Here is a 27,767-nt window from a genome sequence, read left to right as displayed (position 1 = left end):
CGCCAGCAACGACCATAAAAGGAAAGGAGGAAAGGCATACAGGAAAAAACAACTCGGAAAAAACAAACTGAAGTGAAAATGATTTTTGCGAAAAATCTCACGTACGAATCAATTTTTAAACGCCCCTCTGCGATTGTTCTTTTATGCAACAGGCCAGCGGCAAACGGAAGTGGAATTTGTGGGCCAGGGCAGGGGGATTTTGGCCAGGTTGGAGGAGTTGGCCCAGGAGATCATTACAAGGCATAGAAGTGCCTCGCATTTGGTTTGATTGTTGTGTGAAACCTGGCGCTGAATACAAATTAAGCTAAGAGCATCACAACAGAAGTTTTTTAAAGTCGAGAACCTTTATGCACCTTCGTTTATAAAGAGCTAAATAAGGAAAAAGTTATTTTGTTTTTTTTTTACAAAAGAGAAGCTTTAAAATATTGTTTGAAATAAAAGCAGCGACTTTGGCGAGTATTGATTCTGATAAAAAAAATACATTTGATCTAAATAAAGGTTTTTGCATTTATAGTGTTATGTTAATATTTATTTTAATTTTGAAAACCTTAAACAAAGTGCTAGTAGAATGAGTATTATTTGGGTCCCCTTTCATTTAAGAAAAATTCGTTTTAACCCCTGACTGAAATTGGCCGGTGAAAACCCGTGAAACTTTCCACATCTCACCTTGGCCCGATGCCCAGGAAAGTGCTAAGCGTATCCAAAAAGATTTTCACTGCACCAAATACGATTTTCTATTTAATTCCTCTTTCACTTCTGTTTGCCCCAATTTCCCCCTCCCCCTCCCCTTCCCCTTTCCTAGTTTTCAATGCTCCGTTGGCTTAATTAAGCTGAGGTCACTTTTTCAACAATCTAATGCGGAAGAAAAGAATCGCATTGGATTGAGCCGTTCGCATTGCATAAGGCTTAAAAAGAGGGAGAGATCTTGACATCGTCTTCCCTGATTTCCCAGCGCTGTCAGAGGTTGATTAAATCTGTAGACACTTTCCAGCTGTTTTGCATCGTCGCACTTATGCAATTATAACTGTAGGCAGGCCCAAGACAATGCCACAATTGCAATTTGTTCAATTGTCAGAGCTGGCAAAAGATGTGGGGAATGAATCTGTTTCTCTTTTTTTTTTGGGTTAATACATGCACAAGTGGAGTATCTGCGGTGACGACATCACTTTGAAGTTGCCCAAGCAAAATGTTTAGGATTTGGTAATCTCTTGCAGCGAATAAATCCCCCTGGCAAAATATATATATATATTTCTTTACCATATTGAAGAAGGCGTTGACTGGAAACAGCCACCTACAAGACATCGCATAAACAAAACTTCGACCAGGTGTCTGGCTAATAGAATGCATAAATATATTAAATGGAATACAAATGAAGCTAAAGCCAGCAGGAAGGAAAAAGAAACGCGAAGTGTACGGGAATAGAAATTACCATTTGGCTTTATTGAACAGCGTTTTATTTAATACAAATACTACGGTCACAGCACGAGATTCTTTATTAATATATTTCTTTTGTGAAGCAATTCAACAACTATTAATTTGTATTCTACACATGCTAATATCTTTAATTGAGTTTAAATACTTTTGTATTCCTTATTTTTCTATAAAAATTCTTTACTAGAATATATTTTATTACTATTTCCCAATAAATTTGACTAAGCTCCAAATTTTACTGCGCAACTTTCCTACTACAAAACATCACTCAATTAAATTCAATTAAAATATGACTAACCCCCGAAATTTCCCTGTCATTTCGACCAATTAACCTCCCCCTAATGGGTTTGCATCACCTAGCCTATCACAACAATTTCCCCCCATTTGGCCTAAACGCTTTCGTAAACGGCTTCGAGTATTTAATTCGTCTTTCTTTCGGTTTACTTTAAGGCGCATTTGCATTAATTATGATAATTGCAACGTTTATGCCTCGATTCCTTGAGTGTGGCTCTGTTTGTCTTTAAGATTTCGATACTTTCTGGGTCAACGTCACATTTGGGTTAAAAATTGATTTTCGTTTATGGCTTACAGTCGCGTTTTTCGTGTTTTCCTTCCATATCGCATTCGACTCGGCTTTATGCTTTTTATGTTGTGCCGGGCCTCGACTCGTAGAGGGTATACGTATTATAAGGTGGGCGAGCAGAGGTGCCAGCAAAATTGTTTAATCGATAAGACGACCCTAGCAGGTGGCGAATGGAATGGCACGACCTGCCAGACAAAAAGCCCATTTCCAGTGGTCTTTTTTATAGAGAGTGGGCGTAGAAACCGATTTTCTTTGCCGCTTTTCAGTTGATGGATCGATCGATGATGGCGGGGAATTAGTAAAACGGTCTTTTGGCTTGCGATAAATATTTATGGAGGGTTTTGTACTATTTTTAGTGCTTAAAAGTTAATTATATTGCCAATATAATAAAAAGTTTCTGTATTTTTTGTATAAATTAAATTTAAATTGAAGTTTATATGATGTTCTATTTTATATAAATTAAATTAATTCCATTGTTCTTTCTAATTTCACACCTCTTTCATTTTTGTTAATTTTCTTTTTCTCCAAGACTTGCCCTTGGTTGACATTTAACTTCTTCTCGTGTTGACTTTACATTCACCTCATTTCCATATCCATTATCTCCCTTTTGCTATTCCAAATCTAATAATAATTCGTTCTTTATTTTCCTCTACTTCCAGGTAAGCACTACAATGGCCAAAAACCAACTACCTCAAGCACTCTTATCTTACCAATTCCACTTGGTAAGTGTTAAAACGAACCCACAAAAGTGTTTCTTGTCTGCCTTTTATCTAAGCTGAAAAATCGCCCGAAGAATTGGCCATAATGTGAATTTATGTTCCCACACACACACACGCTCTAAGCAAGAGGCGCCAATTTCTGGGGGCGTGGCAGTGGGAGCAGTTGCCAAGTAGAAATCCTACGCTTTCCATTACGTCATATTGCCTTTTCGTATATTGTTTTTTTGCACAAGGTTGTCCAAGGCAAACGGGGCGTTACATTAATGGGTAACTAGTCAAAACGAATCGAATCGGGTTCGAGTTCGAGTTCAGGTGAGTTGAGGCCGGGCGCACTTGTCTTGGCCAACTATGGGTAGTATCTTTCTTGTCTTCGCTATTTGGCCGCACAACAATTTATTATAAGTAATGAGACAGTGGAGATCTGAGTTAACAATTACGGCCTACGTGCGAATCACCTTTTCTCGAGTACTTCTTTCACAAAATCATCTTGAACTCTTGGCATTTTGCGATGGGATACTGTTTAAAGATTATTAAATGTTAACTTCGACAAGAAAATATGATAAAAAGAATAAGATTATCGCATAAAAGGATAATTTATAACTTGTAGTGTTTCATTCAGCCTTTCAAGAAGTGTTAAAATAAAATACAATTCTAATTACATAAACTGTTTTTAACAGTTTATCGTACAAGACCTTCCTTAGTTTCCTTCCATAACAATTGTTGTGTATATCTACTTTAAAAGCAATAGTTACCCTGGCAACTAACTAAACCCTGCAATATGTACATACCACATATTGTGTACACATAATGAGCCAAACACAAACAAATCGGAATACAACGACTTTAAAGGAGTGCTATACGTTCATATTGAAAACAAACATATGCATGAATTCAAATTGCAATAGCCGCTTCTTAAAAACTTTAATAATTCTCACAGTTCCTGAGGAATTTGTTATTTGACTTGCCACATAAATATTGACCATATTTTTGCCTAATTATACAAACACACACTCATCGGGTGGAATAAGTGAGGTTTGTACAAGGCTCCGAATGAAAAGTAAATAATACCGATCTGCGGGGCTCGCGTTGATTAAAGAGTCGGTTAAACAAATTAGAAGAGTAAATAAAGATTCCAATATTACGTAGTGCGAAGTATAAAGATAGCAAAAGTGAGGTGCCTGGTTTCTTTGGGTACATAAACAAAGGGGATTAAAGGTTCTAGAGTGTCTAAGAGGGTTTTTCTACTAATAATAAGATTCCTATTAAAAATAAACTTTTTTAAAATAGATTTATTTAAGTAAGCTGTGAATCCTTATTGCTTTGAAGGTGTTTATAAAGCAGGCATTGCAATTTATTTCAAACCGGCTTTAGTTTAGATTCCTAGCTTACTCCGGAATTTATTCAGTTCAGTTTCTACTGTTCCACTGTGAAGTCCTCTTGGAAATTACCTTTTTTTCAACTTGTCTAACTTAACTTATTCGGTAATTATTTATATACTTGTTTTCGGACAAGTGAAAATGTGATATTAAACCTAATAGACCTGGCTTTCCTACGTAAATTTTCGGCATTTGCGAAGATGTCGCTGCCGCGTGTTTATTTCGATATAGCCGCCGGAGATGAGAAGCTCGGTCGGATTGTGATGGAGCTGCGATCGGATGTGGTCCCGAAAACGGCGGAGAACTTTCGAGCCCTTTGCACCGGTGAGAAGGGCTACGGCTACAAGGGAAGTCCTTTCCACCGGGTGATCCCCAATTTCATGTGCCAGGGTGGCGATTTCACCAATCAAAATGGCACCGGAGGACGCTCCATCTACGGTAACAAGTTTCCCGATGAGAATTTTGAGCTGAAGCACTCTGGACCGGGGGTTCTTTCGATGGCCAATGCCGGTGCCAATACCAATGGCTCCCAGTTCTTTATTTGCACCGGGAAGACCACTTGGTTGGACAACAAGCACGTCGTCTTTGGCAAGGTCGTCCAGGGAATGGAGATCGTCCAGAAGGTTGAATCCTTCGGATCGAGGGAGGGAAAGACCAGCAAGAAGATCATCATTGAAGACTGCGGGTCCCTCTAAACTTAGCCTACACAATCGAACACTATTACTACAATTTGTTTCTTAAAGCGATGCACACCTCACTACATTTAAGGAATCAACTGTTAGGAAGTTCACGTTTGCGTTCAAGTTCATATAAAATCTAGGAGAACATAGGGGAGCAGGAAATATATCATATTATATAATAAAACAGAATAAAATAGAAAGATGCAATTAGAGCCGCTTTTGCCATTTCTTTTAGTAGAATCGCTCATTTTTCAGACCAATTCGCTGAATCACTGAACTATAAAGTTCCCTGACTCATTTTCCTTTGATTTGCTTTTCCATTACTTTTAATTGACTCAATTTAGTTCAAGAGATGCTTGCATACATGTGTCGCTTTTGATTCTTTCCACTCGATTCTTGTGCTGTCTCCCATTACCTTTCCCTCAAGCCTTTCTATCCACTTTACCCAAATGCACTTTGCAAATGTCTATTAAGCTACATACACTTAAAGAAAAACACTCTCTATTTTGAGATCATATTGGTAGTTGGTAAAAAATCGTTTTACAATAATTCAATAAATATGTTTTCAACAAAAGTTAATTTTTAATGAATAGCAAATATTTTTTAAACAGTTTTAGTGTTAGGGAACAGAATTATATAATTTTCAGAGTGCATAAAATACGAATTTCCAACACTACTACATCGCATTAGTGGGTTTTTTCGGTTACCTTTGTTTTGCTTTTGCTTTGGGGCCCTGTTTTTTTGTTTTTCTTTTCAGTTTTTTTCGGCACCCAAAACAAGTCGCGGTCGCTGGCGACGCCGACGCCGGCAGAGGAGGGGCCGCCGCTTGGCGCTGGCTTTTCAGCGCTTTCCTCTCTCAGATTGCATTTAACTCTTGCCGCGTTCACAACACTAAAGAAGCGGAGCAGCGCAGCGAACCGCCGCTCTCTCCCAGTCGCGCTCTCTCTCTCGCGCGGGTGTTTTGTTGTTGGGCAATGCAACTGCCAAGGAAAATGCTAAGGAAAATGCAGCTGCTGCTGCTCCCCTGAAGCAAATTGCCAAAAAAAGGTTTATAATTCAAGAAAATTCAACCGAAAATTAACGTTAACTGTGTGTGTTCAAGTGTTGTTTTTTTCGTTTAGTTTTTTATCGATCGAAATCGTTTATCAGCTGTGTCAGGTGCCTTCGGCTCATTAAACGGTTATTTAATACAAAAAAAAGAAATCAAACAAAAACACGTTAATTATATGGTCTGTTGTGAAAAACCCTAATCAAAATAATACCCTCTTTTTCGCCTTATATTCCAATTTCCATACCCTCTGGCAAATATATTGGTTGATTGATCTTAAATTGAAAAGTGCGGTTGAATAATTCCGTCAAGTGTTTTATAGAAAAACAAAAAAATGGAAATCAAGTGTGGTATAAAATTGATAAATGAATAAATTAATGGTTACTAAAGAAATGAAAAATAAAACAAATTAAAAAACTTTGTGATGTGGGTATTAAACATTTAAAAGGCCTGGTGGTAATTGATGATCAAAAAACGCAGGAACTTAATTAATATAATACATAACATTTAATTAATTTTGTTTTATAATAAATAATAAGGTATCAATATTATATTGTGCCTTTATTGTGTTTACAAAAAATTATGGCGAAGTTAAATACGTATTTCTCTTTTTGTTTTAATAACTTTAAACCTTAAAAGTACTTAAGATAAGATAGAAAAAGTTCATAAGCCCCATATAGTTATTTTACATGTGAAAACATATGTGTTTATTAAGCTAAAGAAATTTAGTAAACAAACTTACAAAGCATAAACACCTAAAAATTACAATTCTAAGCAGAATGTAAAGAGGGATGTGATATTTTCATTTTTAAAATTATGCACAGGATTTTGAAATTCATAGAAGGTTACAATCTTTTTCTTTTGTACATATTTATTTTCCTAGACTAGGCATTTTCCGTACCGTTAAGTTTGGTAAGAAAATATTCTTTCATTAGCGATGGTTCGTCAATTAGTAGGCATATAAATCTAACGGCAAAGTGGCCGAGGCAAAAAAGAAGAAGACAACGAACCGGAACTGGAAATAACATTAAAACCAATAAGCAAAAGGCCTAAGTTAGCAACAACAACAAAAAGAACGGAAAGAACCTCTGATGACATCAACAAAAAAGGGGGTGTACGAAAGAAATGGGATGAGATGGGGATTACTATCCAACCCGCATGCGTCCCGTTACTCTTGACTTTCGGTTCTTGTCCACGCTTATTCACTTGCGTTTTTGTTTAGTAATGAGTAAAAGATATAATGTGGGGAGGGATTTTGGGAGTGGTTGGGGGTGACCGTATAAAAATTCCACATAATTATGCGCTGTCTCTGAGTCAAAGACCATATGTTCGAAAAGTAAAGAGGGAGTCGGACTCGACGAGAGAATCACCCTCGGACATATGGCGAAAAACTTTTCGTTGGGGGGGATCGCTCTCTTGTCATTGCTCTTGTTTGTTGATTATTATTTGTACTATTTATAAAGATTGCGCCTCCCCGAATTCGCTCTCCCAGTCTCTCTTCTTTCTCTATTTCCCTGATTGCCTCAGTTTATTTTGCCCCTGAATTTGTGGTTCATTCAGTTTGCTTTTCGCGTTTCGCGTGCTTTAATCGTAAATTGTTTGCCTCCCCCGATTGTGGTTGTAATAAAAATATATAACACGCCATATTAAAAATTTGCAAAAAATGTAAATCCCATTTTGGGGAAACTTAAAAAATGTAGAAATTACGCACCCTTAGGATTTTCAAGATTCTCTTAAATTGGCATAATAAATAAGGGCAAAACATTTGATTGTATCATTTGTTTGTGAATAATGCTCAAAAACATTCTTTTTCAATATTTTCGTGAATGAATCGTTTGAATATATGTAATTTTCTTTTACTTCTTCGTTTGCCATTGTGGCGTTAAAAGACTTTATTTATTTTTACAAAATTAGGACGTTTTCCATAGTGTAAGGCATTCCTGATCCAATTTTGCTCAATCATTCAATCATTGTGTATTTTACAACCTTTTCTTCTTGTCTTACTTTGTTGCATGAAAAGGCACAGTGGCAGAGAAAAATTTGCATTTAATGAGCTCCTCCTCTTTCGACTCATCCTCTTTTTTACACCCTCCCCTCTCCACCCATTGTATGCAAATCTTTGTGGAATTCAATTTTTGAACAGTAACTAATGATAATTTTCTTTTATGCTACTTTTGATTGCCGGGCATGTGCCAAGGCAGAAAATTTTTGAAAAGATATGGAAATCGTAAAAAACCAAACTGACTGACTAAAAAAGGAAAGTTTACTTAATTAACAATTTAGTTTTTGATTGTTTTGGTTCATGAAAGCAAGGGTATTTTTTCTATAAATAATGGCTGTATTTCATTATTTATTTATTTTGTATTGTATCTTTTATTCAATACCTATTTATTTTAATACTACGGCTGACTAATTCCTTATCTTTCCTAAAATTGTAATGTTTCTTATTAAATATTACATTTCGGCTACTCAACAATCAATTGAACAATGACTTTATATAAATGAAATAAACTTTTCTTGTTGTTTTCGGTTGTTCAAACTAGTCGAATCTTTATCAGTCATTCCCTGCTTTAAATTGGCCCTTATATTGACCTCTCTTTATATGTGTTAAGTGATTATTTCGTTTCGACAAGGGCACCTTACCAATAAAAGTAGCAGAACGCTTTGATAAGGCTAAGAATGATTCAGTCTACTTGTCTACTAAAAGCAAACGGCATTTCACATTTCCAAGCAAAAGAAAAGCAAACTTAGCCAGCCATTGCATTTTCTGGTAATTAGATACATGTCGGACATTCAAAGCGAAAAGAAATGAAAAACCAAGAATATGGGATGAGGTGAAAAACAGCTGTACAGAGAGGATACGTAAAGTTGTCTACGAATTTGCCTTGAAGTCTGAACAGAAATAATTTAACGCTCTGTTGGTCGTAAAAAAAAGGTCGAGAGAGAAAAGAGGGTTGGCTTATATAATGTGGCTAACTGTGATTAGCATATCTGTATTGGTTCTTATTGTCAGAAAATATATCTCTTGCCAAGTAACCTTTTAATTTCTTAGTTATATGATAATACAGTATTAATTTTTGCTATAGGGGGAAATTCTAATTTGGGGTAGATCAGTTTGTGACAGCAAACATCTGCTGTTTGTCGCGACTTCTGACTGTTTTCCTTCGCCTTCTTGACGTTTCCCTTCGAGCTGTGAAATGAGGTTAGCATGTTGTTTTAATCAGTTTCACCTTTTGGTTCTTTGCCTTAGCGTGGGCGGTCGGTCGTCTAAAAGGTTTATTGCCATGTAAAATGCAACAACAGAAGAAATAATTGCAAATGCAAACTGCAACACCCGGCAAAGAAATCGAGGTTAGCCGGGGTAATTGGCACGAATTTGTTGCCAAGTCAAAATATTACGAAGGTGAAAAGAATCAAAAGAATCAGCTTAAACCACAAGAATTTTGAGATAATGTAGGATAAGAGTAACAAATTAACTACTCATTAATCTTTGGTATTTCTCCTGAACATGGATATACAATTAAATGTAGAAACCCATTAAATTTAAACTCCCAATTCGAATTTCTTGAACATTCCTCAACGATCCCCACAACTCTATTTATACCACGCGCCCTATCCCAACTCAACCATGACTTTTTTACCTAATATAGCCGCACATTTAAGGGGTTATATACCTTTTTTTTTTTCAAAAAAACGAAAAAATTTTTTTAGCTGAATCCTAAAGTATATCCCCTAGAGAACATTTTCCCAAATTTTTGAAGAGATCCGAATAATAGTTCGATAGGAAAACAGCGTTTTGAGGCGCGGTTCGTCACTCTTTGTAACGCAACGTAAAACTTTGAATGCGATTATCTCAAAGTCGTTTTTTTCCAAAAGTGCCTTTGCTGTGACCGCGATTGCACAAGAACTATTTGATCGATCTTCTTCAATTTTTTTTTTAAATATTCGTAATGATTGTATCGAGTTCGTCATTGAATCAGTTTTTATGCGGCAATTTCGATTTTGCAGATAAGAAATTTTTAATAAAATTTTTAGAGCTCGAAAATTCAATTTTTTGAAAAAATTGTTACTGTATGCAGAAAAAACCAAATATTCTTGAAGTAATTCAATGACGAACTAGAAATAATACTAAACTAATAAAAATTTTTTGGTTTATTGATTTTAGTTGACCCGCTGGACTTCCATCGTGGTCACCGCAAGCCGCTATAACAAAAAAAGGGTTATGAGAGAATTGCCATAACTTCGAAAGTTATTTATATTTTTTTAAGAACAAACGTTTGTTGTGTATATAAAAACATGTACTATCAATAAATAATAACCTCAGTATCATAAAAGAATTGCTAACACCTGAAAAAAATTCCAAAGTTCCCTAATTTTTTTCGCTCAAAAAGGTATATAACCCCTTAAGCTATTTATGCTAAACAAGTCAATCTTAACGGCCCCACATAAATGCTTCATCTGGGAACTCATAAACTCGAATAGTTCCCGGACTAGCGCGTGTGCATTCATTATAAGATCCCCCATTAATACTGAGATATTTCATCTGAACCCCAGACATTCTTCCAGTTCGGATTTCAAGCGTTTAGGCGATGAGCGATGCATCATAAAACGTGCCTGCTACTGCATAAAGATCCGAAAATATTGCAGTTGAAAATAGAAAATGTAGTTGAAGTTGGTATTTCACTTACTTTCAATTTTCCTCATATTTTTCCTTCGAAACGAAACAAGTTGCACAAGATATTTATGCCAGGGTCTGTTGTTGTTATTTTCAGTTGTTTACCAGACAAGTTTGTTGGTGAAAGTTGTTGTTGTACACGTTAATGTTGTTGTTGCTGCTGCGTTTGCCATGCTTCATTGACAAAATTGTCCATAGATCAATGAGTCTTGCGGTCAAGTTGGTTGGACTTCTGTTTTCGGCTGTGTGGATTGTGGTTTGAAATGAAAAGCGAAGAGAATAAAGTAAAGAGAGTTTTGAATAAGAAAAAATAGAAGACATAAAATGTTTAAAATACTATGTTTTTTGCATCGTTTATTCCGTTTAACATTATTTTTGAAGAATATTTTCTTGAGCTGTTAAAAAAATGTTCTCATTTCTTAGCTGTCGAATTTCGTAAGCAAATAAATTCTAATTTATTATGACAAGCCACTTAAACCCATTTGACATTAGCCGATGTGCAGAATTGCGTTGTTTTCTCTTCTCTTTGCCAGTCTTCTTAATTTGTATAATTCCCGTTGCTCTGCTTTTCTGATTCATACAATTTATTATAAACAATTTAGCAGATGAAAAACTCAAACTCATGACACATTTCCCGACGCCAATTCAAGCGATGGATTGAATCATCTTCTCAGAAGAGAGAGCAATGAAGAGCGAAGACGGTCTCCGACAAGATTATGCAATTCTTTAGTTACAGCAGAAGAATTGCATGCACCAACAGTTTTCCCTCTTCTAAGCGTCTTCTTGCCATTGCTTTGTTTTATCTACACGAAGTTCATCAATTCAACTAGGAAATTAACTTAGCCAGAAGCCCAGAAGAAACCAAACTCAGTCGTGTAGAAAGAAAGAGACTTCGGTCGGGAGAAGAGGAGAAGAATCGGGGAGCACGCCTCTTTGGACTGTCTTCGTCGGTTCTTTTGTTTTGTTTATCTTTTTGCAAGCGCACATTTCCTGCATGAAATACAGAAAAATTCTTTATGGTTTTCCACCGTTCTCCGCCTTTGTTTCCAGTCAATTTCTTGATCTGCTTTCCGCATCCCTCCACTTTGCATGAGACCCATCCAAATCCGAATCCCGATCCCAAACAATTACCTTTCAATTTGTTAAGAATTGTGCTAAAGGCCATCGCGATACAAAAGAAGAAATCATTTGCTAAGCTTCTACTTATTTTTTTTTACTATTATTTTTCTGCATAACTCAGTTATCTGCTTGGGGGGACTGAAAATTCTTTTGTTTGTCTGCTGAACTTTGCTGGCAGTTCAAGAAACTCATTTTTGGTGAAAAAAGAAAGATATTCGTGGGGGACAATCTTTGAGGGGAGATCTGCGAAAAAAATAGGTCTGTTTATAATTATGCAAGGGGAATTTACTAATGGGACTGTTATGGGAAGGAAATCAAAAAAAGCAATTATTATCGTAAAAGAGTATATTTTAAGCTTAAAGGTGAACTATAAAATACAAAGGAAACATAAAACATAAAAATCTATAAAGAAATAAATATTAAACAAAGTGATAAGTGCATAAATATGATAAATATCATTTTAATTGTAAGCCCAAAAAGATTTCCTTTATTTTACTTATGCGTACAATATTTAATTTAGCCAGAGAAAAGCCCAAACATGCCCAGAAAAGTGCCTTAAAGTGTATGAAGAGATGAAAACCTAGCAACACAAAAATATCTGAATTATGTGCCTACAAACCTAAGACAAAACCGTCTTCCTACTCAAATAAAAATAATCACAAAATAAAATACAACATCAAAGTGTGAGAACAAATCCAACAGAAATCGCCCCCAACCAGTGCCACGCCCCAGTAAAACCATTTAGCCAAATAAGATAAAAACTGCCTAAAACAAAAAAACAGTAAAACAAAAAGCAAATCATGAGTAGTCAACCTGCCAGCCAGCCCGATAGCATCGACTTAGCCTATGATATGTGGGCGGGCCAATTCGAGTTCGTAGGACCCACAAATCAGCAGAGCAACAAGAATAACAACAATAACAACAGCAATTTGAACAACAACAAGTGCAGGATTGGCGCGCAACAAAATCGGAAACTATCTACGGATAGTCTGGAAGATCTGAATCTGAGCTTTAACACGAGTGCCTCGCAAAATCCGCTGAGCAACGCCTACAGTTTGGGAGTCACTGGCGGTGCCGGTGGCGATTATTGTGGATTTGGAAAACACCCGCCTATACTCATCGATCAGGAGACCTTCCTGAGCCTAAACCCAGCGGACTTTGAGGACATTGTGCCATCGAATTCGGAGCCCAATTCACTCGTTTTTATTGAAAACAAACTTGAGACGAACAACAACAGCATCGAATCGAACAACAATAATCATATCAATAATAATAATAATAAGATTTACAATTTGGAGAACTTGACAAGTAAATTCAACAATAAAACCAACAACACAAACACAAACGGCTTCAAATTGGAGAACCTGAAGAATTTCAAGAACAAACTACTCTGTGATTTCGAGGACACCAACGGCGGAGGAGGAGGAGGTGGTGGAGGAGGTGGCAGTGGAGGATCAGGACCTGTTGGCATGATGAACGGGGCCCTCAGTGCCGAGATCTGCGATAATCTCAACGAGCAAGTAAGCTAAGTTCTACTAATTCCCCCGATTCAGGGGGCCAATTTCATTCAAAGTTCAGGGTTCATTTGGGGGTGGTGACGCCCCTCTTTATTTAGTTCGCATGTCACGACATCTGAGTAGTATATAGTATATACGGCCTGTCAATAATGTCCAGTCCGTTCACCATAAATAAGCCGCAATTGAATGCAATTTGCTTTAGTCTAACTTTGAATTGCCTTAGTTCAACTGTTTAGTTCGGTGCGGTTGTGGCAAATTTCAGAACGATTTGACATTTTAATCGATACTAAAAAGCTAAAACAATATGCTGGAAACCAACGAAGTGAGTTGAAGTTGTGTGGTGGAAAATTCCATTGAAAGTGTGGTCTTAACGTGGATAATAAGTTGGAAATGAAAAGTTTTTAGTGTTGATATGCAAAACAAGAAAGAAAATGTAACGTTGGGTTCTTATTGATTGAAAAAATCGATAATATCAATGCTAAACTGATTGCGCTCCTCGAGTTTAAAAAAATGTGGCATAAGATTTTCTCTTCCAACTGCTGCCACCTTTTTGAAAATAAATTGTTTCGAAAACGTTGTTTACGATTTCCTTGACTTATTTACCTTTTTTAACGTCAAAACTGGGCCAAAAATAACATTTCAAAGTCGAAGAACTGTTGTGTTTGCCATATAATTTGCCAGACATCTGCTAACTATAAACAGAAATATATTATAGTTTGCGTCAAATGAGATCATCGAGCACAAGTCATCAGTCAGAAAAGAAAGGAAAATCGAAACAGACTTTTTGAGAAATTTGTTGAGGAAGCCAAAATTAATGATACCGAAAAAAACTGTAACAAAATTGATGATTAGCCGTGAAGGGAAAATGTGTCAACGAAAGTAAGAGAAGCGAGCTCATGTGGATGTAGAGAAAACCGAGAAAAACCCATGGAACGATAATGCCTAAGGCGATTGCTCCAGTTTTATGGCAGTCAAAGAAAAGAATCTTCCAGCTACTGATGCAATTCCCAGCACTTTATGCAACCAATTAAAGAGCTTTTTTTCCCACTGGGTCTGCAAATGGAAGGCAATGATTTGAAATACCCTCCACTGCGCCAGAGGTCAATTTTTGCTTCTGGAAAGCGATAAACCTCCGGCGGATGCTAGATTTGTTTACTATACTTGATCCACATAAACTAGTGAGGAAACTCATTAGATAAATGAAAAGAATCGTAGGGCTTTGTATCGCCAGAAGAGGAAACTGAGTATGTGTTGCAAGTCAAGATTTTCGTTTTGGGGTCAAAGCAAATGCCGATTATATTGTGCGAATGGTCCTCGTTTTTTTCCATCTGCTTTTCCGTTCGATATTTACGAGCTGTTAACGAGCGAACTAAAACAAAGAAAAGCAATTTGCCGGGTCGATGTAATGCAATCTTTGTTTATATTTGGTGGCAATGGTAAAAAATTTACAAAAGAAAGAAAAATCAGAAAAGAAAACATTTAAAAATCGTAAAGCTACTACAAATTTTGTTTTGATTTAGTAGCCTTCACTTAAAAAGAAACCGATGCCCAATTAATTAGAGCAAGCGGTCCAATTAGCCTTTGACCTTTTAACTTATTAATAGGTGTCCTCGTTAAAATCGTACCTTTATTTCGGGCACTTCAACTTGTGACACCTTGTTTTCTTTCAAGTTTATTTTCCCCAATTTTCCACTTTTTCCCCATTTTCGGGGCAACCTTCACGGCGCCAAAACATCTGTTGCGTATTTCCGCACTTGTCATTAAAAATTTCCCGTCGTTCGGTCGCACCTGTCGTGCCATCAACTTGTCAAAACGAGACTGGAAAAATCAAAGACCCTCAAAGAGGCCGAGGGGCATTAATGACCCCGGGAACACCTTTCTCAGGCTGGAGAAAGACGAAAGGTGACGGGCACAAGTAAATCCCATTTAAAGAAACCGTAGCCAGACCACTCTTTTTATAAATAGTAAGTCTAGAATAAAAAATGGGTATATTGCATTACAGATAATTTTAGATAAATACATTGTTAGTTAAAAAAAAGCAATGCGACTTTAATTGATAATTTTCAAGGAATATATATAAGCAAATTTACATAAATGCAATTGTCCCTCAATTATTTAAAAATAAAAGTAAAATCACTTAAATCGATTCTTCTTCTGGTAAATCCAAATAGATATGATATGAAGATTGATAGATATATTGCGATAGACAGATTTCTTCTTTGTGAAGACAGCAATCTAAAGACAGGGTAATATTTATTCTATACCATCAACTTTTTCCTTCTATATACAAATCCTCGTCACTTGTTACTCAATTTGTCTTACACTTTTATTGTTTTCTCTTTATGCCTTCAGCAACATTTTATTTTTATTACTTTCTTGCTGTTGTTGTTTACGTTCTGACCAAACGGTTTCTGAATGAGACGCGACTTCTGTTTTTGCTGCTTTTTTCTGCTTCTTGGCTTTTTCGTATTTTTTTTTCGGAAGAATTCAGTAGACATTTAATTTAAATGCTAGTTTCTATATAATATGCTTAGATTTTTTGGCATGGTTCATTGTACACATACCCAGCCCCTAATTGAGACCCCTGCCATATCGTACTTTGTGTTTTTCGGTTGACTCAGCGAGCTTGTTCTTCTCTGAGTATATTTCTCACTCTCTGAATATTTCTCCATTTCTATGACTCTGTGTGTTGTTTGTTTTTGGTGGGGCCCTAGGCCCATTTTTCAGTACCCGTCGTGCCGCCTTTGCCGTCGATTGTGTTTCCGTGTATCCATCGTTTGCCACTGCTCCACTCTCATCTCGATCTAATATAATATATATTGTGCCACACGCTCTGTAAACCAAACAAGAATGCACAACTGCGAATTGTTGACAGCAAATTGCATTTAATTAAGGCTAATTGAACCCTATGCCGCACAGTTTGATAGCTATTGGTTGCCGACCCCGAATAACAGCCGCTTGTAACCGCTAATTGAACTTCTCAATTGACATTTCTGGGGGCCAAAGTTAAGGGGGTGGTGAGGGTGTCCTTAGGAAAGGTGGTGGAATTAAATTAACAGGAATCCCGCGATGTCGTTCATTATTAGTACCTATTGTTTAACGTAGCAGCACATTGAGATTAGGGGTATAAATACATTGTGAGTTGAGAAAAGTTCTGATATTATAATCTGGTTAGTTTTCAAATTAAACTTTCAAAGCAATTTATTTTAACAAATTAAAACTAAAACAAATTCATTAAATATTTAAGGCTTTAGCAAATAAGTAATCTTTATTTTTTTCATTTTAAAAGAAACAAAAATAAAAATATTTCACCTGGTTTATTCACCCTGTATTTTGTTTTGTTCATATCAAAACCCGCCGGCATCCTGTAGTGCAGTCATCTTGCAAATTTCTTATCACCGCAAGCAGGCAACCAACTCATGTTCAGATCATCTGTTATTAAATCCCCTATATATTTTTAAAAGTGCGGGCGGATCGTGAGTAATTGCGCAAAAAGCAGCAGCCAGCCAATCTGTAATTGCGAAAACAGATTTTTGCACATGCCAGCAAATAGTTGGCCAAAACTTGAATGCAAAATAACGACAGTGTGTGTGTGCGTGTCTTTTTACGCCTTCTACTGAAGTGGTTGCCTATGGGGCGTATGCTTAATATTTATGAGATTCATATGGGCAAGGCATGCCAATAGCACTTTGCAACCAAAGTGGGATGGCAGATGTGTAGGAAAGGCATCAAAGTGCTGCTGCTTAAGTAAAATTTTATTTTTCCAAAGTTCCAATATTGAAGCACAAGTTTTGCTATCAACAAACTGTTTGCTTTTGTTGGCTGGTGTAATTAACAACATTTTCAGTGAGTTGTCGTTGTCGCTCCGAGAAAAAATATAAACGAAGTGTCGGCAGTCTTCTGCGACCATCAAATGAGCAAAGACTACGCGACGATGCAGAAATAATTTGAATTTTTCTTAAGCCTTCGCGAAATAGGCATTCCTCAATAATGTGAAAAAGATTTATACACAGAAATAAACACAGTTGCAAACCATATAGATATAGGCAAATGTATGTGAAATATCCCATGGCTGATGTGCAGTTGGTGAACGATCTGCTCCTCGATCTGCGGCACATGAAAAAAGATTGTGTTAGTCGATCCGCGAACCTTCGTTTTCGAATATAGACTTATCAGTTGTTTCCATCTATATATTTACAGCTGGAGCTACTGCAGCGCAAGGTGGACGATCTGTCGGATACACAGAACATAGCTGAAGATCGGACGACCCGCACCAAAACCGAATATGCGGTGCTCCAGGCGCGATATCACATGCTCGAGGAGCAGTACCGAGAGGTTAGTACTTGGAAAACAAGATTAAATCAATAGTATCCTATATAAAGTGCAATAATTCATGTTCATCAATTTCTTTGCTATTTTAAAAACGAAATTTCTTAAGTTTGTTGGTTTGAACATAGAGAAACATTTAGTTTTTTAAAATTCAGTTCAAATTCAACAACAATTGAGACATATTATTTGAATGAGAAGAATATATGTACAAATTTTTTGGAGTTCATTTTTCTTAAACTTTAATATTGGCAATACACTTTCTTTTTTTCTTCCAGTCGGAGCTGCGTGCCGAGGAGCGGCTGGCCGAAGAGCAGAAGCGCCACCGGGAGATCCTGGCCCGCGTGGAGCGCGAAGCCTCGCTGCAGAACGAGAACTGCCAGATGAAGATCCGGGCCACCGAGATCGAGGCTTCCGCTCTGCGGGAAGAGGCCGCCCGACTGCGCGTTTTATGCGATAAGCAGGCCAACGACCTGCACCGCACCGAGGAGCAGCTGGAACTGGCCCGCGACCAGATCGGCGTCCTGCAGCAGGAGCACGAGGAGCAGGCCCAGGCTCTGCGACGGCACGAACAGGAGAAGAAGTCCGCCGAGGATCTGATGGTGGAGTTGAGCCGCGAACTTCAGCGCGCCCGCGAGGAGAGCGGCGCCCGGGCGATGCCAACCACGTCGCCGGAGAGCATAAGACTAGAGGAGCTGCACCAGGAGCTCGAGGAGATGCGCCAGAAGAATCGAAGTGAGTAGCTAGGGAGGTTGAGTGTGGGTTAGATTATAATTTATTGCATTTCAAATTAAAATTACAAGTATTGAAACGTTTTATTCTTTATCTTAAACAAGATGGAATTTAACTAATTTATTTATTGTTTACAGCACTCGAAGAGCAGAACGAGGAGCTGCAGGCCACGATGCTGACCAACCAGGCCACCATGCTGACGAATGGCGTGGAGCAGGGTCGCCATCTGCTGAACGGAACGCTCAACAGTTTGGCCCAGGAACTGGAGGAGATGTCACAAGCCCAGGTGTGTATCCAAAGCCCACCTCTGCAATATCGCCTGCTTCCGCTTTTAGTGTAGTCCAATCCGTCATCCCCACACCCACAAAAACACAGAGTTTAGAAGCCAAGTCCAAAAGCACACGCACAGTCACCGCAAAAGAAATACTGATGAAAATGCTTTAGAAACCTACAGTTTGAGAGCCTCCTAGTGACCGTACTGCCATGCGTTTATTTAAAAACATTTACTTTTTATCTGCCAACATATGTATTTAAAATGACATTTATTGTATTACAGGATTCTGTGGATTCAGCCACATTAGCATCCTTAAGTCAGGTAATGCTTCAATCACGCAAAAGCCACAAACTAAAAAAAACGAATTAATTAAACACGGTTTTGGAGCCACTGTGCACGCATTGCAGTTTGACTTAAACTAAATTTGACTTAACGTTAATGATGGTTCATGGTCTTCTAATTTATCAAAATTGTTAAGGACATATATATATATACAAACTTTCATCTGGTCTAACATTCATTGGTGTACATAAAAATCTCAATAATCATTTTATTTTTTGTGTTTTCATGTTGGTCAAAGCTTGACTTGAGTACTAATAATAAACTATGTCTTGCAGCTGCAACAGGCCTTCCAGGAAAAGGAGGATGAAAATGTGCGACTCAAACACTACATTGACACCATCCTACTCAACATCGTGGAGAACTATCCTCAATTGCTGGAGGTCAAGCCCATGGAGCGGAAGTAGAGCAGCCAAACGGAAGAACAAACCAATCCCCAGGCACTCTATAGAGAGCCACAACCACCTAACATTAACTGAAAAGAATAAACTAACTAAATCATACTCTATGTTAACTTTTTAAGCTACACTCTATACATGTATTTATGCCTAACGTAAGTCGTAATTTATTTTATAAAAATTTATTGTAGTTTTTTAAACCAAAACAACACAGAAAGAGAACACAAAGATTGTATGTCAAAATGGTGAAAAAGTCCTTAATTCGATTAGAGAATGTTTTGTAAAAAAGAAAGCCCGAAATTGTGTAAAAATTTATTTTCGTTCGTTCTAGTTTTGAGTTTTGTATAGTGAGTGTTGTTGATCCCTAAAGATATTACTTATAAATATTGTTAGATGTTAAGTCTTAAAAGAGTTTAACCTTCACTTTAATGGAAACTCTGATTGCGAATTTGTACAGCACGAAATGAGGAACTTTAAAGGAGCGTTGATGTTTTCCAATTTTGTTAAGGCAGCTAAGAAGGCTTTTGCTATAATGAATTCTTCACTTTAAAGTTTTCATATTTTTTCCACACCAATATATTTTTACTACTTCTCAACTTTCTGTACTCTTTATACTTCAATTTGTACTCGCAAAAGGATCTTCCTTAGTTTGCCCCCAAAGTAGTTAAAAAAAATCTATCAAAAAATTTGCGTTTATGGTATGGACAATCCCAAGGTACGAAGACGGTGTTTATATTTAATTTGGATCGAAAAAGAAAGCAATTATCACTAGTAAAATGTATACAATTGCAAACTTATATCGTAACCCACAAACATATGTCAATGTATAGCACAGTTGCAACTAAACTTACTCTGCATATATAACCGAACATGAAATGGACGTAACGTGCAAACATTTAGGGATAGCACATGCAAAGGTCTCACCTAAGAACTCCAAACGAAGGTGATCCCTAATAGTCTAAGCAACAGAAGAACTCAAGCGGTCAACCCTATAAATAGATATTATGATATCCAAGAAAACTGAAAACTCGATATAAAATCGTTCATCAAAATTTGATTGCCTTAAACGGAAATTTTTAATGTGTATTAAGGCTTAGATAACTCTAACAAAAAAGTCCATAACGTTTAATGACATGCTGAGTAAAATGGAGTTTTAAATGTAATTTACCAGATGCAAGTCTCAGTACTTTTATCAAAATAAAATGATAATATTTTATAAACTCAAAGGCGGGGTTTTTTGACTGGCCCTAAAACCAAAGCGTTGCTAATTAGCGAAACTCGTTCGAAGACAATGCACATAAATGTTTTATTTATTAAGGAAGCCTGAAGCTGAGAACAGGTTCCCAGGGAAGATTGCGTAAGATCATTTGATTTTGAGCTTCTTATATAAGCCGGGTTATCCAGCAGTCAAGGACAGAGAAGACATTGGAGTTGAAGTTTCAAGATGTTTAAGTCGTATTATCCTTTGGCCGCAGGTGGGCAGCTAATATTTTCTTATTAACGGGGAGCCGGAATCAGCTTGACTTTTATTTTTTTCCAGTGCTGCTGTGTTTTGTCTTCGCCACAGCGCAGGTTGTGCCAAATTCAGAGATCGGTCGGATTACCGTCCAAGTGCCGTTGCTGTCCAATGGGAAACCAGTGATCCTTACCAGTCAGGATAAAGAGGAAGTCGCCTCCGTGCAGGAGATAAAGCCGGGAAAGGTCCATGTTGTCCAGGAAGTTGTAGTGCCACCCACTGTGAAGGAGGAGAACAGGGTTAGGACGGCAAGATCTATTCGGAATGCGGGTGAAGTGAACAACCCTGGTATTCCTAACCATGGCATTCCGAATCCTGGCATCCCTAATCATGGTATTCCGAATCCTGGCATTCCCAACCACGGAATTCCGAACCGCGGAATCCCTAACGATGGCATTCCTAATCCTGGTATTCCAAACCATGGAATTCCGAATCCTGGCATCCCGAACCATGGAATTCCGAACCGCGGTATTCCCAACGATGGCATTCCGAATCCTGGCATCCCTAATCATGGTATTCCGAATCCCGGCATCCCCAACCATGGAATTCCAAACCGCGGAATCCCCAACGATGGCATTCCGAATCCTGGCATTCCCAATCATGGTATTCCGAATCCTGGCATCCCGAACCACGGAATTCCGAATCGTGGTATTCCCAATGATGGCATTCCGAATCCTGGCATCCCTAATCATGGTATTCCGAATCCCGGGATCCCTAACCATGGAATTCCGAATCGTGGTATTCCCAATGATGGCATTCCGAATCCTGGCATCCCTAATCATGGTATTCCGAATCCTGGCATCCCCAACCATGGAGTTCCGAAGGTTAGGAAGGCAAGATCCATTCGGAATTCAGGAGAAGTGAGCAACCCTGGCATTCCCAACCATGGCATTCCGAATCCTGGCATCCCAAATCATGGCATTCCAAATCCCGGAACCCCTAACCATGGAATTCCGAATCCCGGGATCCCTAACCATGGAACTCCCAATCCAGGTGTTGCCAGTGCTTCGGAACTTATGCCTGTTGTCGTGATGCCACCTGGACGAACCACCTCCATACCCGCATTCACATCCACACCCATGCCCAAAAAGGTGCCAACAAGGAATTGCTTCCACCTGCTGATGGGAGCCATGACTACAATGTCTCCAACGGATATGATGACAACGGCTCCTCCATCGATGGAAAACTGCGAGCAGTTGTGCACTAAGCTCGAGTTCGTGCCCATTTGTGCCACCAACGGAGTCTGTGTCCATGAGTTTGCCAATCAGTGCGTAATGGACACCTTCAATTGCAAAAACCGGGATTCGACCTTCCGTGCTGTGGAAGAGGATGTCTGCCGACTGGGAGTCTGCATGAGGCGATGCAAGGAGGAGGACCTCAAGCCTTGAAATACCAGAAACTAAGAGGATAAGAGTTAAATATATATACAACATATTCTACAAAATAAATCTTTTAAAAGTATTTTTAAAGAATTACATTACATTAGATTGAATGCTTAAAATCTAAATAATTATTTGCATTATTATTTTCAATAATTAAAAAAAAATCCTTGGTGATGCATGTCAAAAAATCAAAACTCCAAAGACCATAACTTTTTTTTAATGATATCCGATTTTGAATTGGTGTACCTCAAAATGACTGTGATGATGTTCTCTAAGAGCTTTGTCATTAGTTTGGTTTTGATATTTGGGTCGATTTTTTGTTATATCTTTATGATGTCACCCCGCCAAAAATATGTCTTTCTTAAAAAATGTCGCTCTTGAAAGCCCATAACTTTTCTAAATGTTGTCCGATCTTGGATTTGATAAAAATCTTAACAAAACTGTATCCCAAATTTTTTTTTAGATTTTTGGATCCATTTTCTTGATATCCGAAAAATGACTTTATATTTAAGAAAGTCTTAAACTTGCAGTAGCCTGAAATAAACAGATTTCTTTGTCAAAAAAATCCTTAACGATAAATTAATTAATTACAAAAAGATAGTTTAGCTTTACAATTCAGTTTTATTAAATCTTAATTCTACAACCTTTCAACCGAAACCCAGTTTACAGGCCGAACTCCCTGAGATCTGACTCCAAGCAGAGGGGCTCCCAATCCTTGGTGCAACGATGGTCCTCCACGTCCGTGAACATTTTCTGGGGATTGCGACAATTGTACGCTGCCATGGCACAACGACTTTCGAACTTCAAAAGGCATTGTCCATTGGTGGCACACACCGAGGGATCCTTTTCGGCACAATAATAATCGCATTTAACGTCGGTTAGGTCGGCATAAACCCTTTTGCCATGTTGATCGATAATACTCAAATTGTTGCTGTGCGTCACGGGCATCACTTTGGCGGCAGTATAGGCAACAAAAGCTGCGGTAAAATCGCTTATTATAATAAATGATTTAAGGTTTTGGTTAATAAAAAACGAACCCAGAAACAGCAGCGACAGGAGCTTCATTGTTGGTATGTAAAGGAGTTTCGGTTGAAACTGTTGATGTTTATTTTTGTTGCGTTTACCTTGCTGTGTTCGCAGCAACTGTAAAACTGTTGATTTTGCCACCGACTTTCGACCAGTTTATATACGAAACAGATTTGTGCTGATGAAAGCTTTCGGTTTCTGCCGCCGATGCTGCGGTCTGTTCTTCCTGATTCCCTGCATAATCCCTTATTTTAACACCTGCCGCAGATATTAAATTGCATCATCATCATGAGCGGCATCAACAGCTTTGACTGTCATTTTTATTCTTAACTGCGTTGTAATTAAACGTCCCCCGCCTGACTAAAAATAAAACTCTGAAATGCCGAATTTGCATATTTATTGTTCGCATTTTAATTTGCTTTCACTGCGGCTGTCGCCTAAAAGTACTCTTTGAAATGCGTTCATTTTTTCTTAGTTGGGGAAAATTCCGCTTGGTTTCTGTGACGGCGCTAAAGTTTATTGTTTGAAAGTGATAAATTGAATTATTCACTTTTTTAATCTCTTCAACTCATTAAACAATTTTTTAATTTTTCCAATTAAATTATGTGTATCAAATTGAAATAAATAATTTTATTTTCCCATTTTTAATTACTATTGATACTATTTAAATTAGGAGGAAGTTAAATGTTTATTTTGTCGAAAGAGGATTAACTTTATTTATAAGCAATGTATGTACCTACATTAAGAAATATATTTTTTTTGTTACTTTTTTTTTTAATAAATATAGATGCGTGTTTATAGAAAAATTCGTCTAACTGCACTTTTATGACTTAATAAACTTCTGAGCAGCGGTGTTCAGAAAATATAAAGCAAATTTAGAATTCTCAAAAAGATGAATTATAGTATATTCTATATATATTATACTATATTTTTTGGCATGTCAACATTTTTGTTGAACTTATTAACTTATAACTTATGGATTTTCTCCAAAAATACCACATTATTATCTTATTTTAAAATGTCGTTTCCATAAGGAAACGATTGAAGCAGTATGATGAGATTTACCAGACAAGTCGACACCTTCCCTCAATGAGCGGGTCTCAGCTCACTGGTCCGTTCAAGCGCAACCGAAAACCTGTTAGCAACTCGTGTGTTCAGAATTTACATAAAAACCAAATAATAACATGAACAAATATTATTAAACAAATCGTTTGCAAGGCTGCTGACGTTTAAGGGAGCCCGAAAAGCCTTTATAAAGTGCAAACATTTTGGGAAGAGACACAGAACACCTTCGAGTGTCGAAAAGCAACGCAAGTGTGGATTATCTGAGCAGCATGAAAGTCATTTTGGTATTAGGTAAGCTTGAGCCAAAATTTTGTTAAGCTTTACACAGCTTAAGAAGAAGAAAAATAATATATTTTCATAGTGCCTAGTGAAAACAAAAAAGGCAATAAGAAAATTTAACAGTTCGTCAGTTTTCTTTTTATTAAAGAAGAAAAGATTATAGAAAAATTTAATGTTCTTTAACTTAACTTAACTTCTTATTTTTTAATACAAAATCCTAAGTTTCTTGACCTCGCGCGTTAGAAATTGAAATTCATTAAATAGGATTGTACAAAGATTAATTTAATAGAGATGCATTAAATTGGCGAAAGAACGTTGAATATTTTTTGTGCTGCGTAAAAGAAAACTATGAATCCTTGAACTTCCACAGCCTTCCTGTCGCTTGGACTCGCCGCCGAGTTGCCCCAGACCACGGAAACCGCACCGAAGACCACGGCGGGGAAGCCCCAGCAGCCGGAACTGCCCGTTCACGTCCAGAACCTGATAACCAGCCATGTCAATCAGGTGCTCCAGCACATAAAGAACAAACCCCAGGCTGCGAATACTTTGAGTGGCCCGGTGGAGTGGCATGGGAGTGGAACTGGGAGTGGGAGTGGGGCGCCAGTCGTCAAGCCCCATCCAGATCTCCTTCCACCACTGGCACACTCTGGTGATGTCCTTTCGTCTCCCACTGCCCACATCCCAACGACTTCACCTGCGCTGCAATCTGGCCTACAGTCGGTGCAAGCTGGCGATCCACAGGTGAAGGTTACCAACCACCACGCCACCGGAACCCTGATCCACCAGGGCAGGCCGGTGGTGCAGAACAAAGTTGTGATGCGGCCGGTGGAGCATATGGTGCTCTCCCTTCCCGGCCAGGAACCCATTGATGTGGCCGAGAAACTTGGCAAACTGCAACAGCATGTGAACAAGGTGATGCAACAGGCTGAGAAACACATTCCTTTGGCCGTCAATCAGGCCATCAAGCAAAAGAGGGAACAGCAGGCGCAAAGGGAAAAGGAGCAGCTGCAAAAGGATAAGCAAAATCAGGATAATAGCAAGGTGGATCAAGAGCAAACCGAGACAACAAACCAGCCAAATGGATCCAAAACAGGTCGCTCTATCGTAATTCCCGATAAGGTCTCCCATGTGGTGAACCAGGTTCACGCGCACATTCCACAGCTGATTTCCCAGCATCGCGAGGAAATGAAACTCGGAAAATGCAATTTCCAGTGCCCCAAAGCGGCATTATCCGTTTGCGCCAGCAATGGCAAGTGTGTGGTCACCTTTCCCGGCCAATGTGAACTGAGTCAATGGAACTGTTTCAACACCAAGAACGGTAATGATTTATACACACAAATATTTAATTTAAATATTAGTGTTTAATATGATAAATTTATTCTTTTATAGTTTTCCATCAAGTGCACGATGCCGAGTGCCAAAATACCATTACTTGCTATAAGAGGGACATGATGATGTAATTAATTCCGTGAATAATTACAAATTAACCACAATAACATTCCATGAAATAAAATAATATTTTCCAAATGAAGTTTATAATAACGTAAATGAATAAGTAGCCTTTACATTTTACTTAAAAACATTCAAGCCGAATTGATTCCTAGTAGCTTTTATTTTGAGTATTCCCATTTCCCCCAATCATTATGATTTCGCACTCAAAGTCCCCAAAGAACAGGCAGCCATTTTCCCATTTGCAAGCCATATTCCGTATCAAACGAGAGGTTGTTTGCTTGACATTTTATCTTCACTTTCGCCACACTTTCACAATTGTGGGGAATGTCCCATCTGCTCCTGGCAGGCGAACGATTGCGTCGGCAATCATCCAATTTGTCAAAATGGCTTATTAACGGATTTGGGTAAGAGCCGCACGAGAACGCGCGACGAGCGTATCGGAGTTGGCTCAAATAAATGTCATTATCATTGATTTGCCAATACAAATGCCACAAAACCGACAGCGCCAAGGGGATGGGGCTTCGACTTTCGAGATTGCAGCTTGGCCAAATGCGGAACAGCCAGCTGGGTACCGGCGAGTGGTTGGCCAACATTTTTGCCACTACCGCTTATCACTGAAATGCTGCCACAAGTAGCGATGGTGAGCAGGATCCCCGAATGGAAACTGGGACCCGTTTCGAATGTCGGACCTCCGGGCGATAACTACTACTGAAAATGGTCTATGCAAATTGCACGTTTGACCAATTAAAAAGCACTTTTGGTCTGCTAACGGAGTTCAAGGGAAGTTCACCATAAATGGCCATATGCTTACTTTTCGTATTTTCGGGTTATCTCACAAAGAGATTGCTATCACCCTATCAATTGCAGCAACCTATATTTTACATATATCCGTGGCATCTACATGGTGGGTTCCTCCAACTCTCCCCCTCCGAAACTGTTAACTATTCAGTGCAGCATGCGGAATCTACGACATCTATTCGCCTTTTGGGGCCCATAAATTTTCCACTTTTCCATCCGCGATTCCCTCGGGAGATCTCCGGCATCTGAATCTGGCTCCACTGCTGGATTCTCCGCCGTGTTCTACAAATGTTTGACTTAGTTTCGCTCCATCTGGCCGCCTGCTGCGTGTCTGGGCTTCTCTGCTCTGTTTTTGGCCAGGTCCGCAGTGCCACGCATGCGTCTTGGCCATTATATTCCCTCTGCCCCACTGGGTTCTCCTCCATTCCGCACTGCAGCACACAAAAAAGCTCCGTTAACTTGCCGCTCGCTTATCTCAGCCAAATGTTTTGGTTCGGCTTGGGCTTAGCTAGGCTGGCTCTCCAACTACACTCAGAAAAAATGTTTTTTATATCATATATTAAATATCATATATCATATCAAAAATGTATAATAATCGTATGTCTAAACCAAATCATTTTTGATTTCTTGATATACCCTTGCAGTCCTCACAAATGTCAAGCAAAAAAAAAATCTAAATTTATGTCAATTTTCAGCAAACAAATTTTTTGGACATTCGGAAAGCGTTGCATCATAAAAATAAAAAAAAAAAGGGGCAAGGGTATACATATTTTTAATTATGTATTATATTTGAAATTTTTTTTTAATGTCCTTGGGACACGAATTAATTATATTAGGTTGAGCCAATTTAACTTCTAACTGAGATGATAATAAAAAGGTGATTTGGTGACTTGCACTCATGTTGTTACCTTCCATATAATTTTTTTGAGCTGGTTTTTTTCTAGTGTGTTGTTGGCTGTCTCTGGTTAATGCCAAATGCGTGAGCTGTGGGCCGTGCCGCATTTGATGGCTTGGATAGCCCCGGCTGCAGCC

At 38.2% G+C, this 27,767-nt stretch overlaps 5 protein-coding genes across 18 annotated transcripts in view; 4 read left to right on the top strand and 1 right to left on the bottom strand.

The window, feature by feature from the left end:
- Nucleotides 1-20,443, top strand: part of LOC108086921 (rab11 family-interacting protein 4B) — a 44,593-nt gene extending 24,150 nt beyond the window's left edge. For 4 of the 13 annotated variants that reach the window (XM_017184019.1, XM_017184016.1, XM_043207822.1 and 1 more), the window contains 5 exons: nucleotides 17,349-17,483; nucleotides 17,753-18,209; nucleotides 18,344-18,492; nucleotides 18,763-18,801; nucleotides 19,098-20,443. In XM_017184019.1, coding sequence (XP_017039508.1) covers nucleotides 17,349-17,483; nucleotides 17,753-18,209; nucleotides 18,344-18,492; nucleotides 18,763-18,801; nucleotides 19,098-19,226 — 909 coding nt within the window. In that variant the 3' untranslated portion in view covers nucleotides 19,227-20,443. Of the gene's footprint in view, nucleotides 1-2,673; nucleotides 2,809-5,636; nucleotides 5,837-6,573; nucleotides 7,503-10,250; nucleotides 13,152-16,481; nucleotides 17,280-17,348; nucleotides 17,484-17,752; nucleotides 18,210-18,343; nucleotides 18,493-18,762; nucleotides 18,802-19,097 lie in introns of those variants that run through there. The other 9 variants (XM_017184020.1, XM_017184018.1, XM_017184011.2 and 6 more) reach the window with 8 other exon arrangements.
- Nucleotides 4,081-5,001, top strand: LOC108086925 (peptidyl-prolyl cis-trans isomerase). Of its 2 annotated transcripts, none has more exons than XM_017184028.1 (2): nucleotides 4,081-4,214; nucleotides 4,310-5,001. In XM_017184028.1, exon 2 carries the CDS (start codon nucleotides 4,310-4,312, stop codon nucleotides 4,802-4,804), a length of 495 nt encoding a protein of 164 aa, XP_017039517.1. In that variant the 5' UTR covers nucleotides 4,081-4,214; the 3' UTR covers nucleotides 4,805-5,001. The 2 variants fall into 2 exon arrangements, with proteins under 2 accessions (XP_017039517.1, XP_017039518.1); XM_017184029.2 differs by having other exon boundaries at nucleotides 4,088-4,214; nucleotides 4,272-5,001.
- Nucleotides 20,444-20,652: 209 nt separating the features above from the next.
- Nucleotides 20,653-22,139, top strand: LOC108086923 (RNA-binding protein 12). Its single transcript, XM_017184025.2, has 2 exons — nucleotides 20,653-20,692; nucleotides 20,758-22,139. The coding sequence occupies exons 1-2, from the start codon at nucleotides 20,662-20,664 to the stop codon at nucleotides 22,119-22,121; spliced, it is 1,395 nt and encodes a 464-aa protein (XP_017039514.2). The 5' UTR covers nucleotides 20,653-20,661; the 3' UTR covers nucleotides 22,122-22,139.
- A 612-nt stretch (nucleotides 22,140-22,751) lies between these two features.
- Nucleotides 22,752-23,180, bottom strand: LOC108086896. Its single transcript, XM_017183957.1, has 2 exons — nucleotides 23,153-23,180; nucleotides 22,752-23,092 (listed from the first exon to the last, which is right to left on the bottom strand). The coding sequence occupies exons 1-2, from the start codon at nucleotides 23,178-23,180 to the stop codon at nucleotides 22,779-22,781; spliced, it is 342 nt and encodes a 113-aa protein (XP_017039446.1). The 3' UTR covers nucleotides 22,752-22,778.
- A 1,177-nt stretch (nucleotides 23,181-24,357) lies between these two features.
- Nucleotides 24,358-26,016, top strand: LOC108086888. Its single transcript, XM_017183949.2, has 3 exons — nucleotides 24,358-24,497; nucleotides 24,856-25,803; nucleotides 25,875-26,016. Exons 1-3 carry the CDS (start codon nucleotides 24,476-24,478, stop codon nucleotides 25,943-25,945), a joined length of 1,041 nt encoding a protein of 346 aa, XP_017039438.1. The 5' UTR covers nucleotides 24,358-24,475; the 3' UTR covers nucleotides 25,946-26,016.
- Nucleotides 26,017-27,767: the final 1,751 nt, after the last annotated feature.

The sequence above is a fragment of the Drosophila ficusphila genome, unplaced genomic scaffold (genome assembly GCF_018152265.1).
Source record: "Drosophila ficusphila isolate 14025-0441.05 unplaced genomic scaffold, ASM1815226v1 contig_286, whole genome shotgun sequence".
NCBI classification, from domain to species: Eukaryota; Metazoa; Arthropoda; class Insecta; order Diptera; family Drosophilidae; genus Drosophila; species Drosophila ficusphila.
The sequence above is the reverse complement of the archived record's forward strand: the minus strand, read 5'-3'. Positions and strand labels throughout refer to the sequence as shown.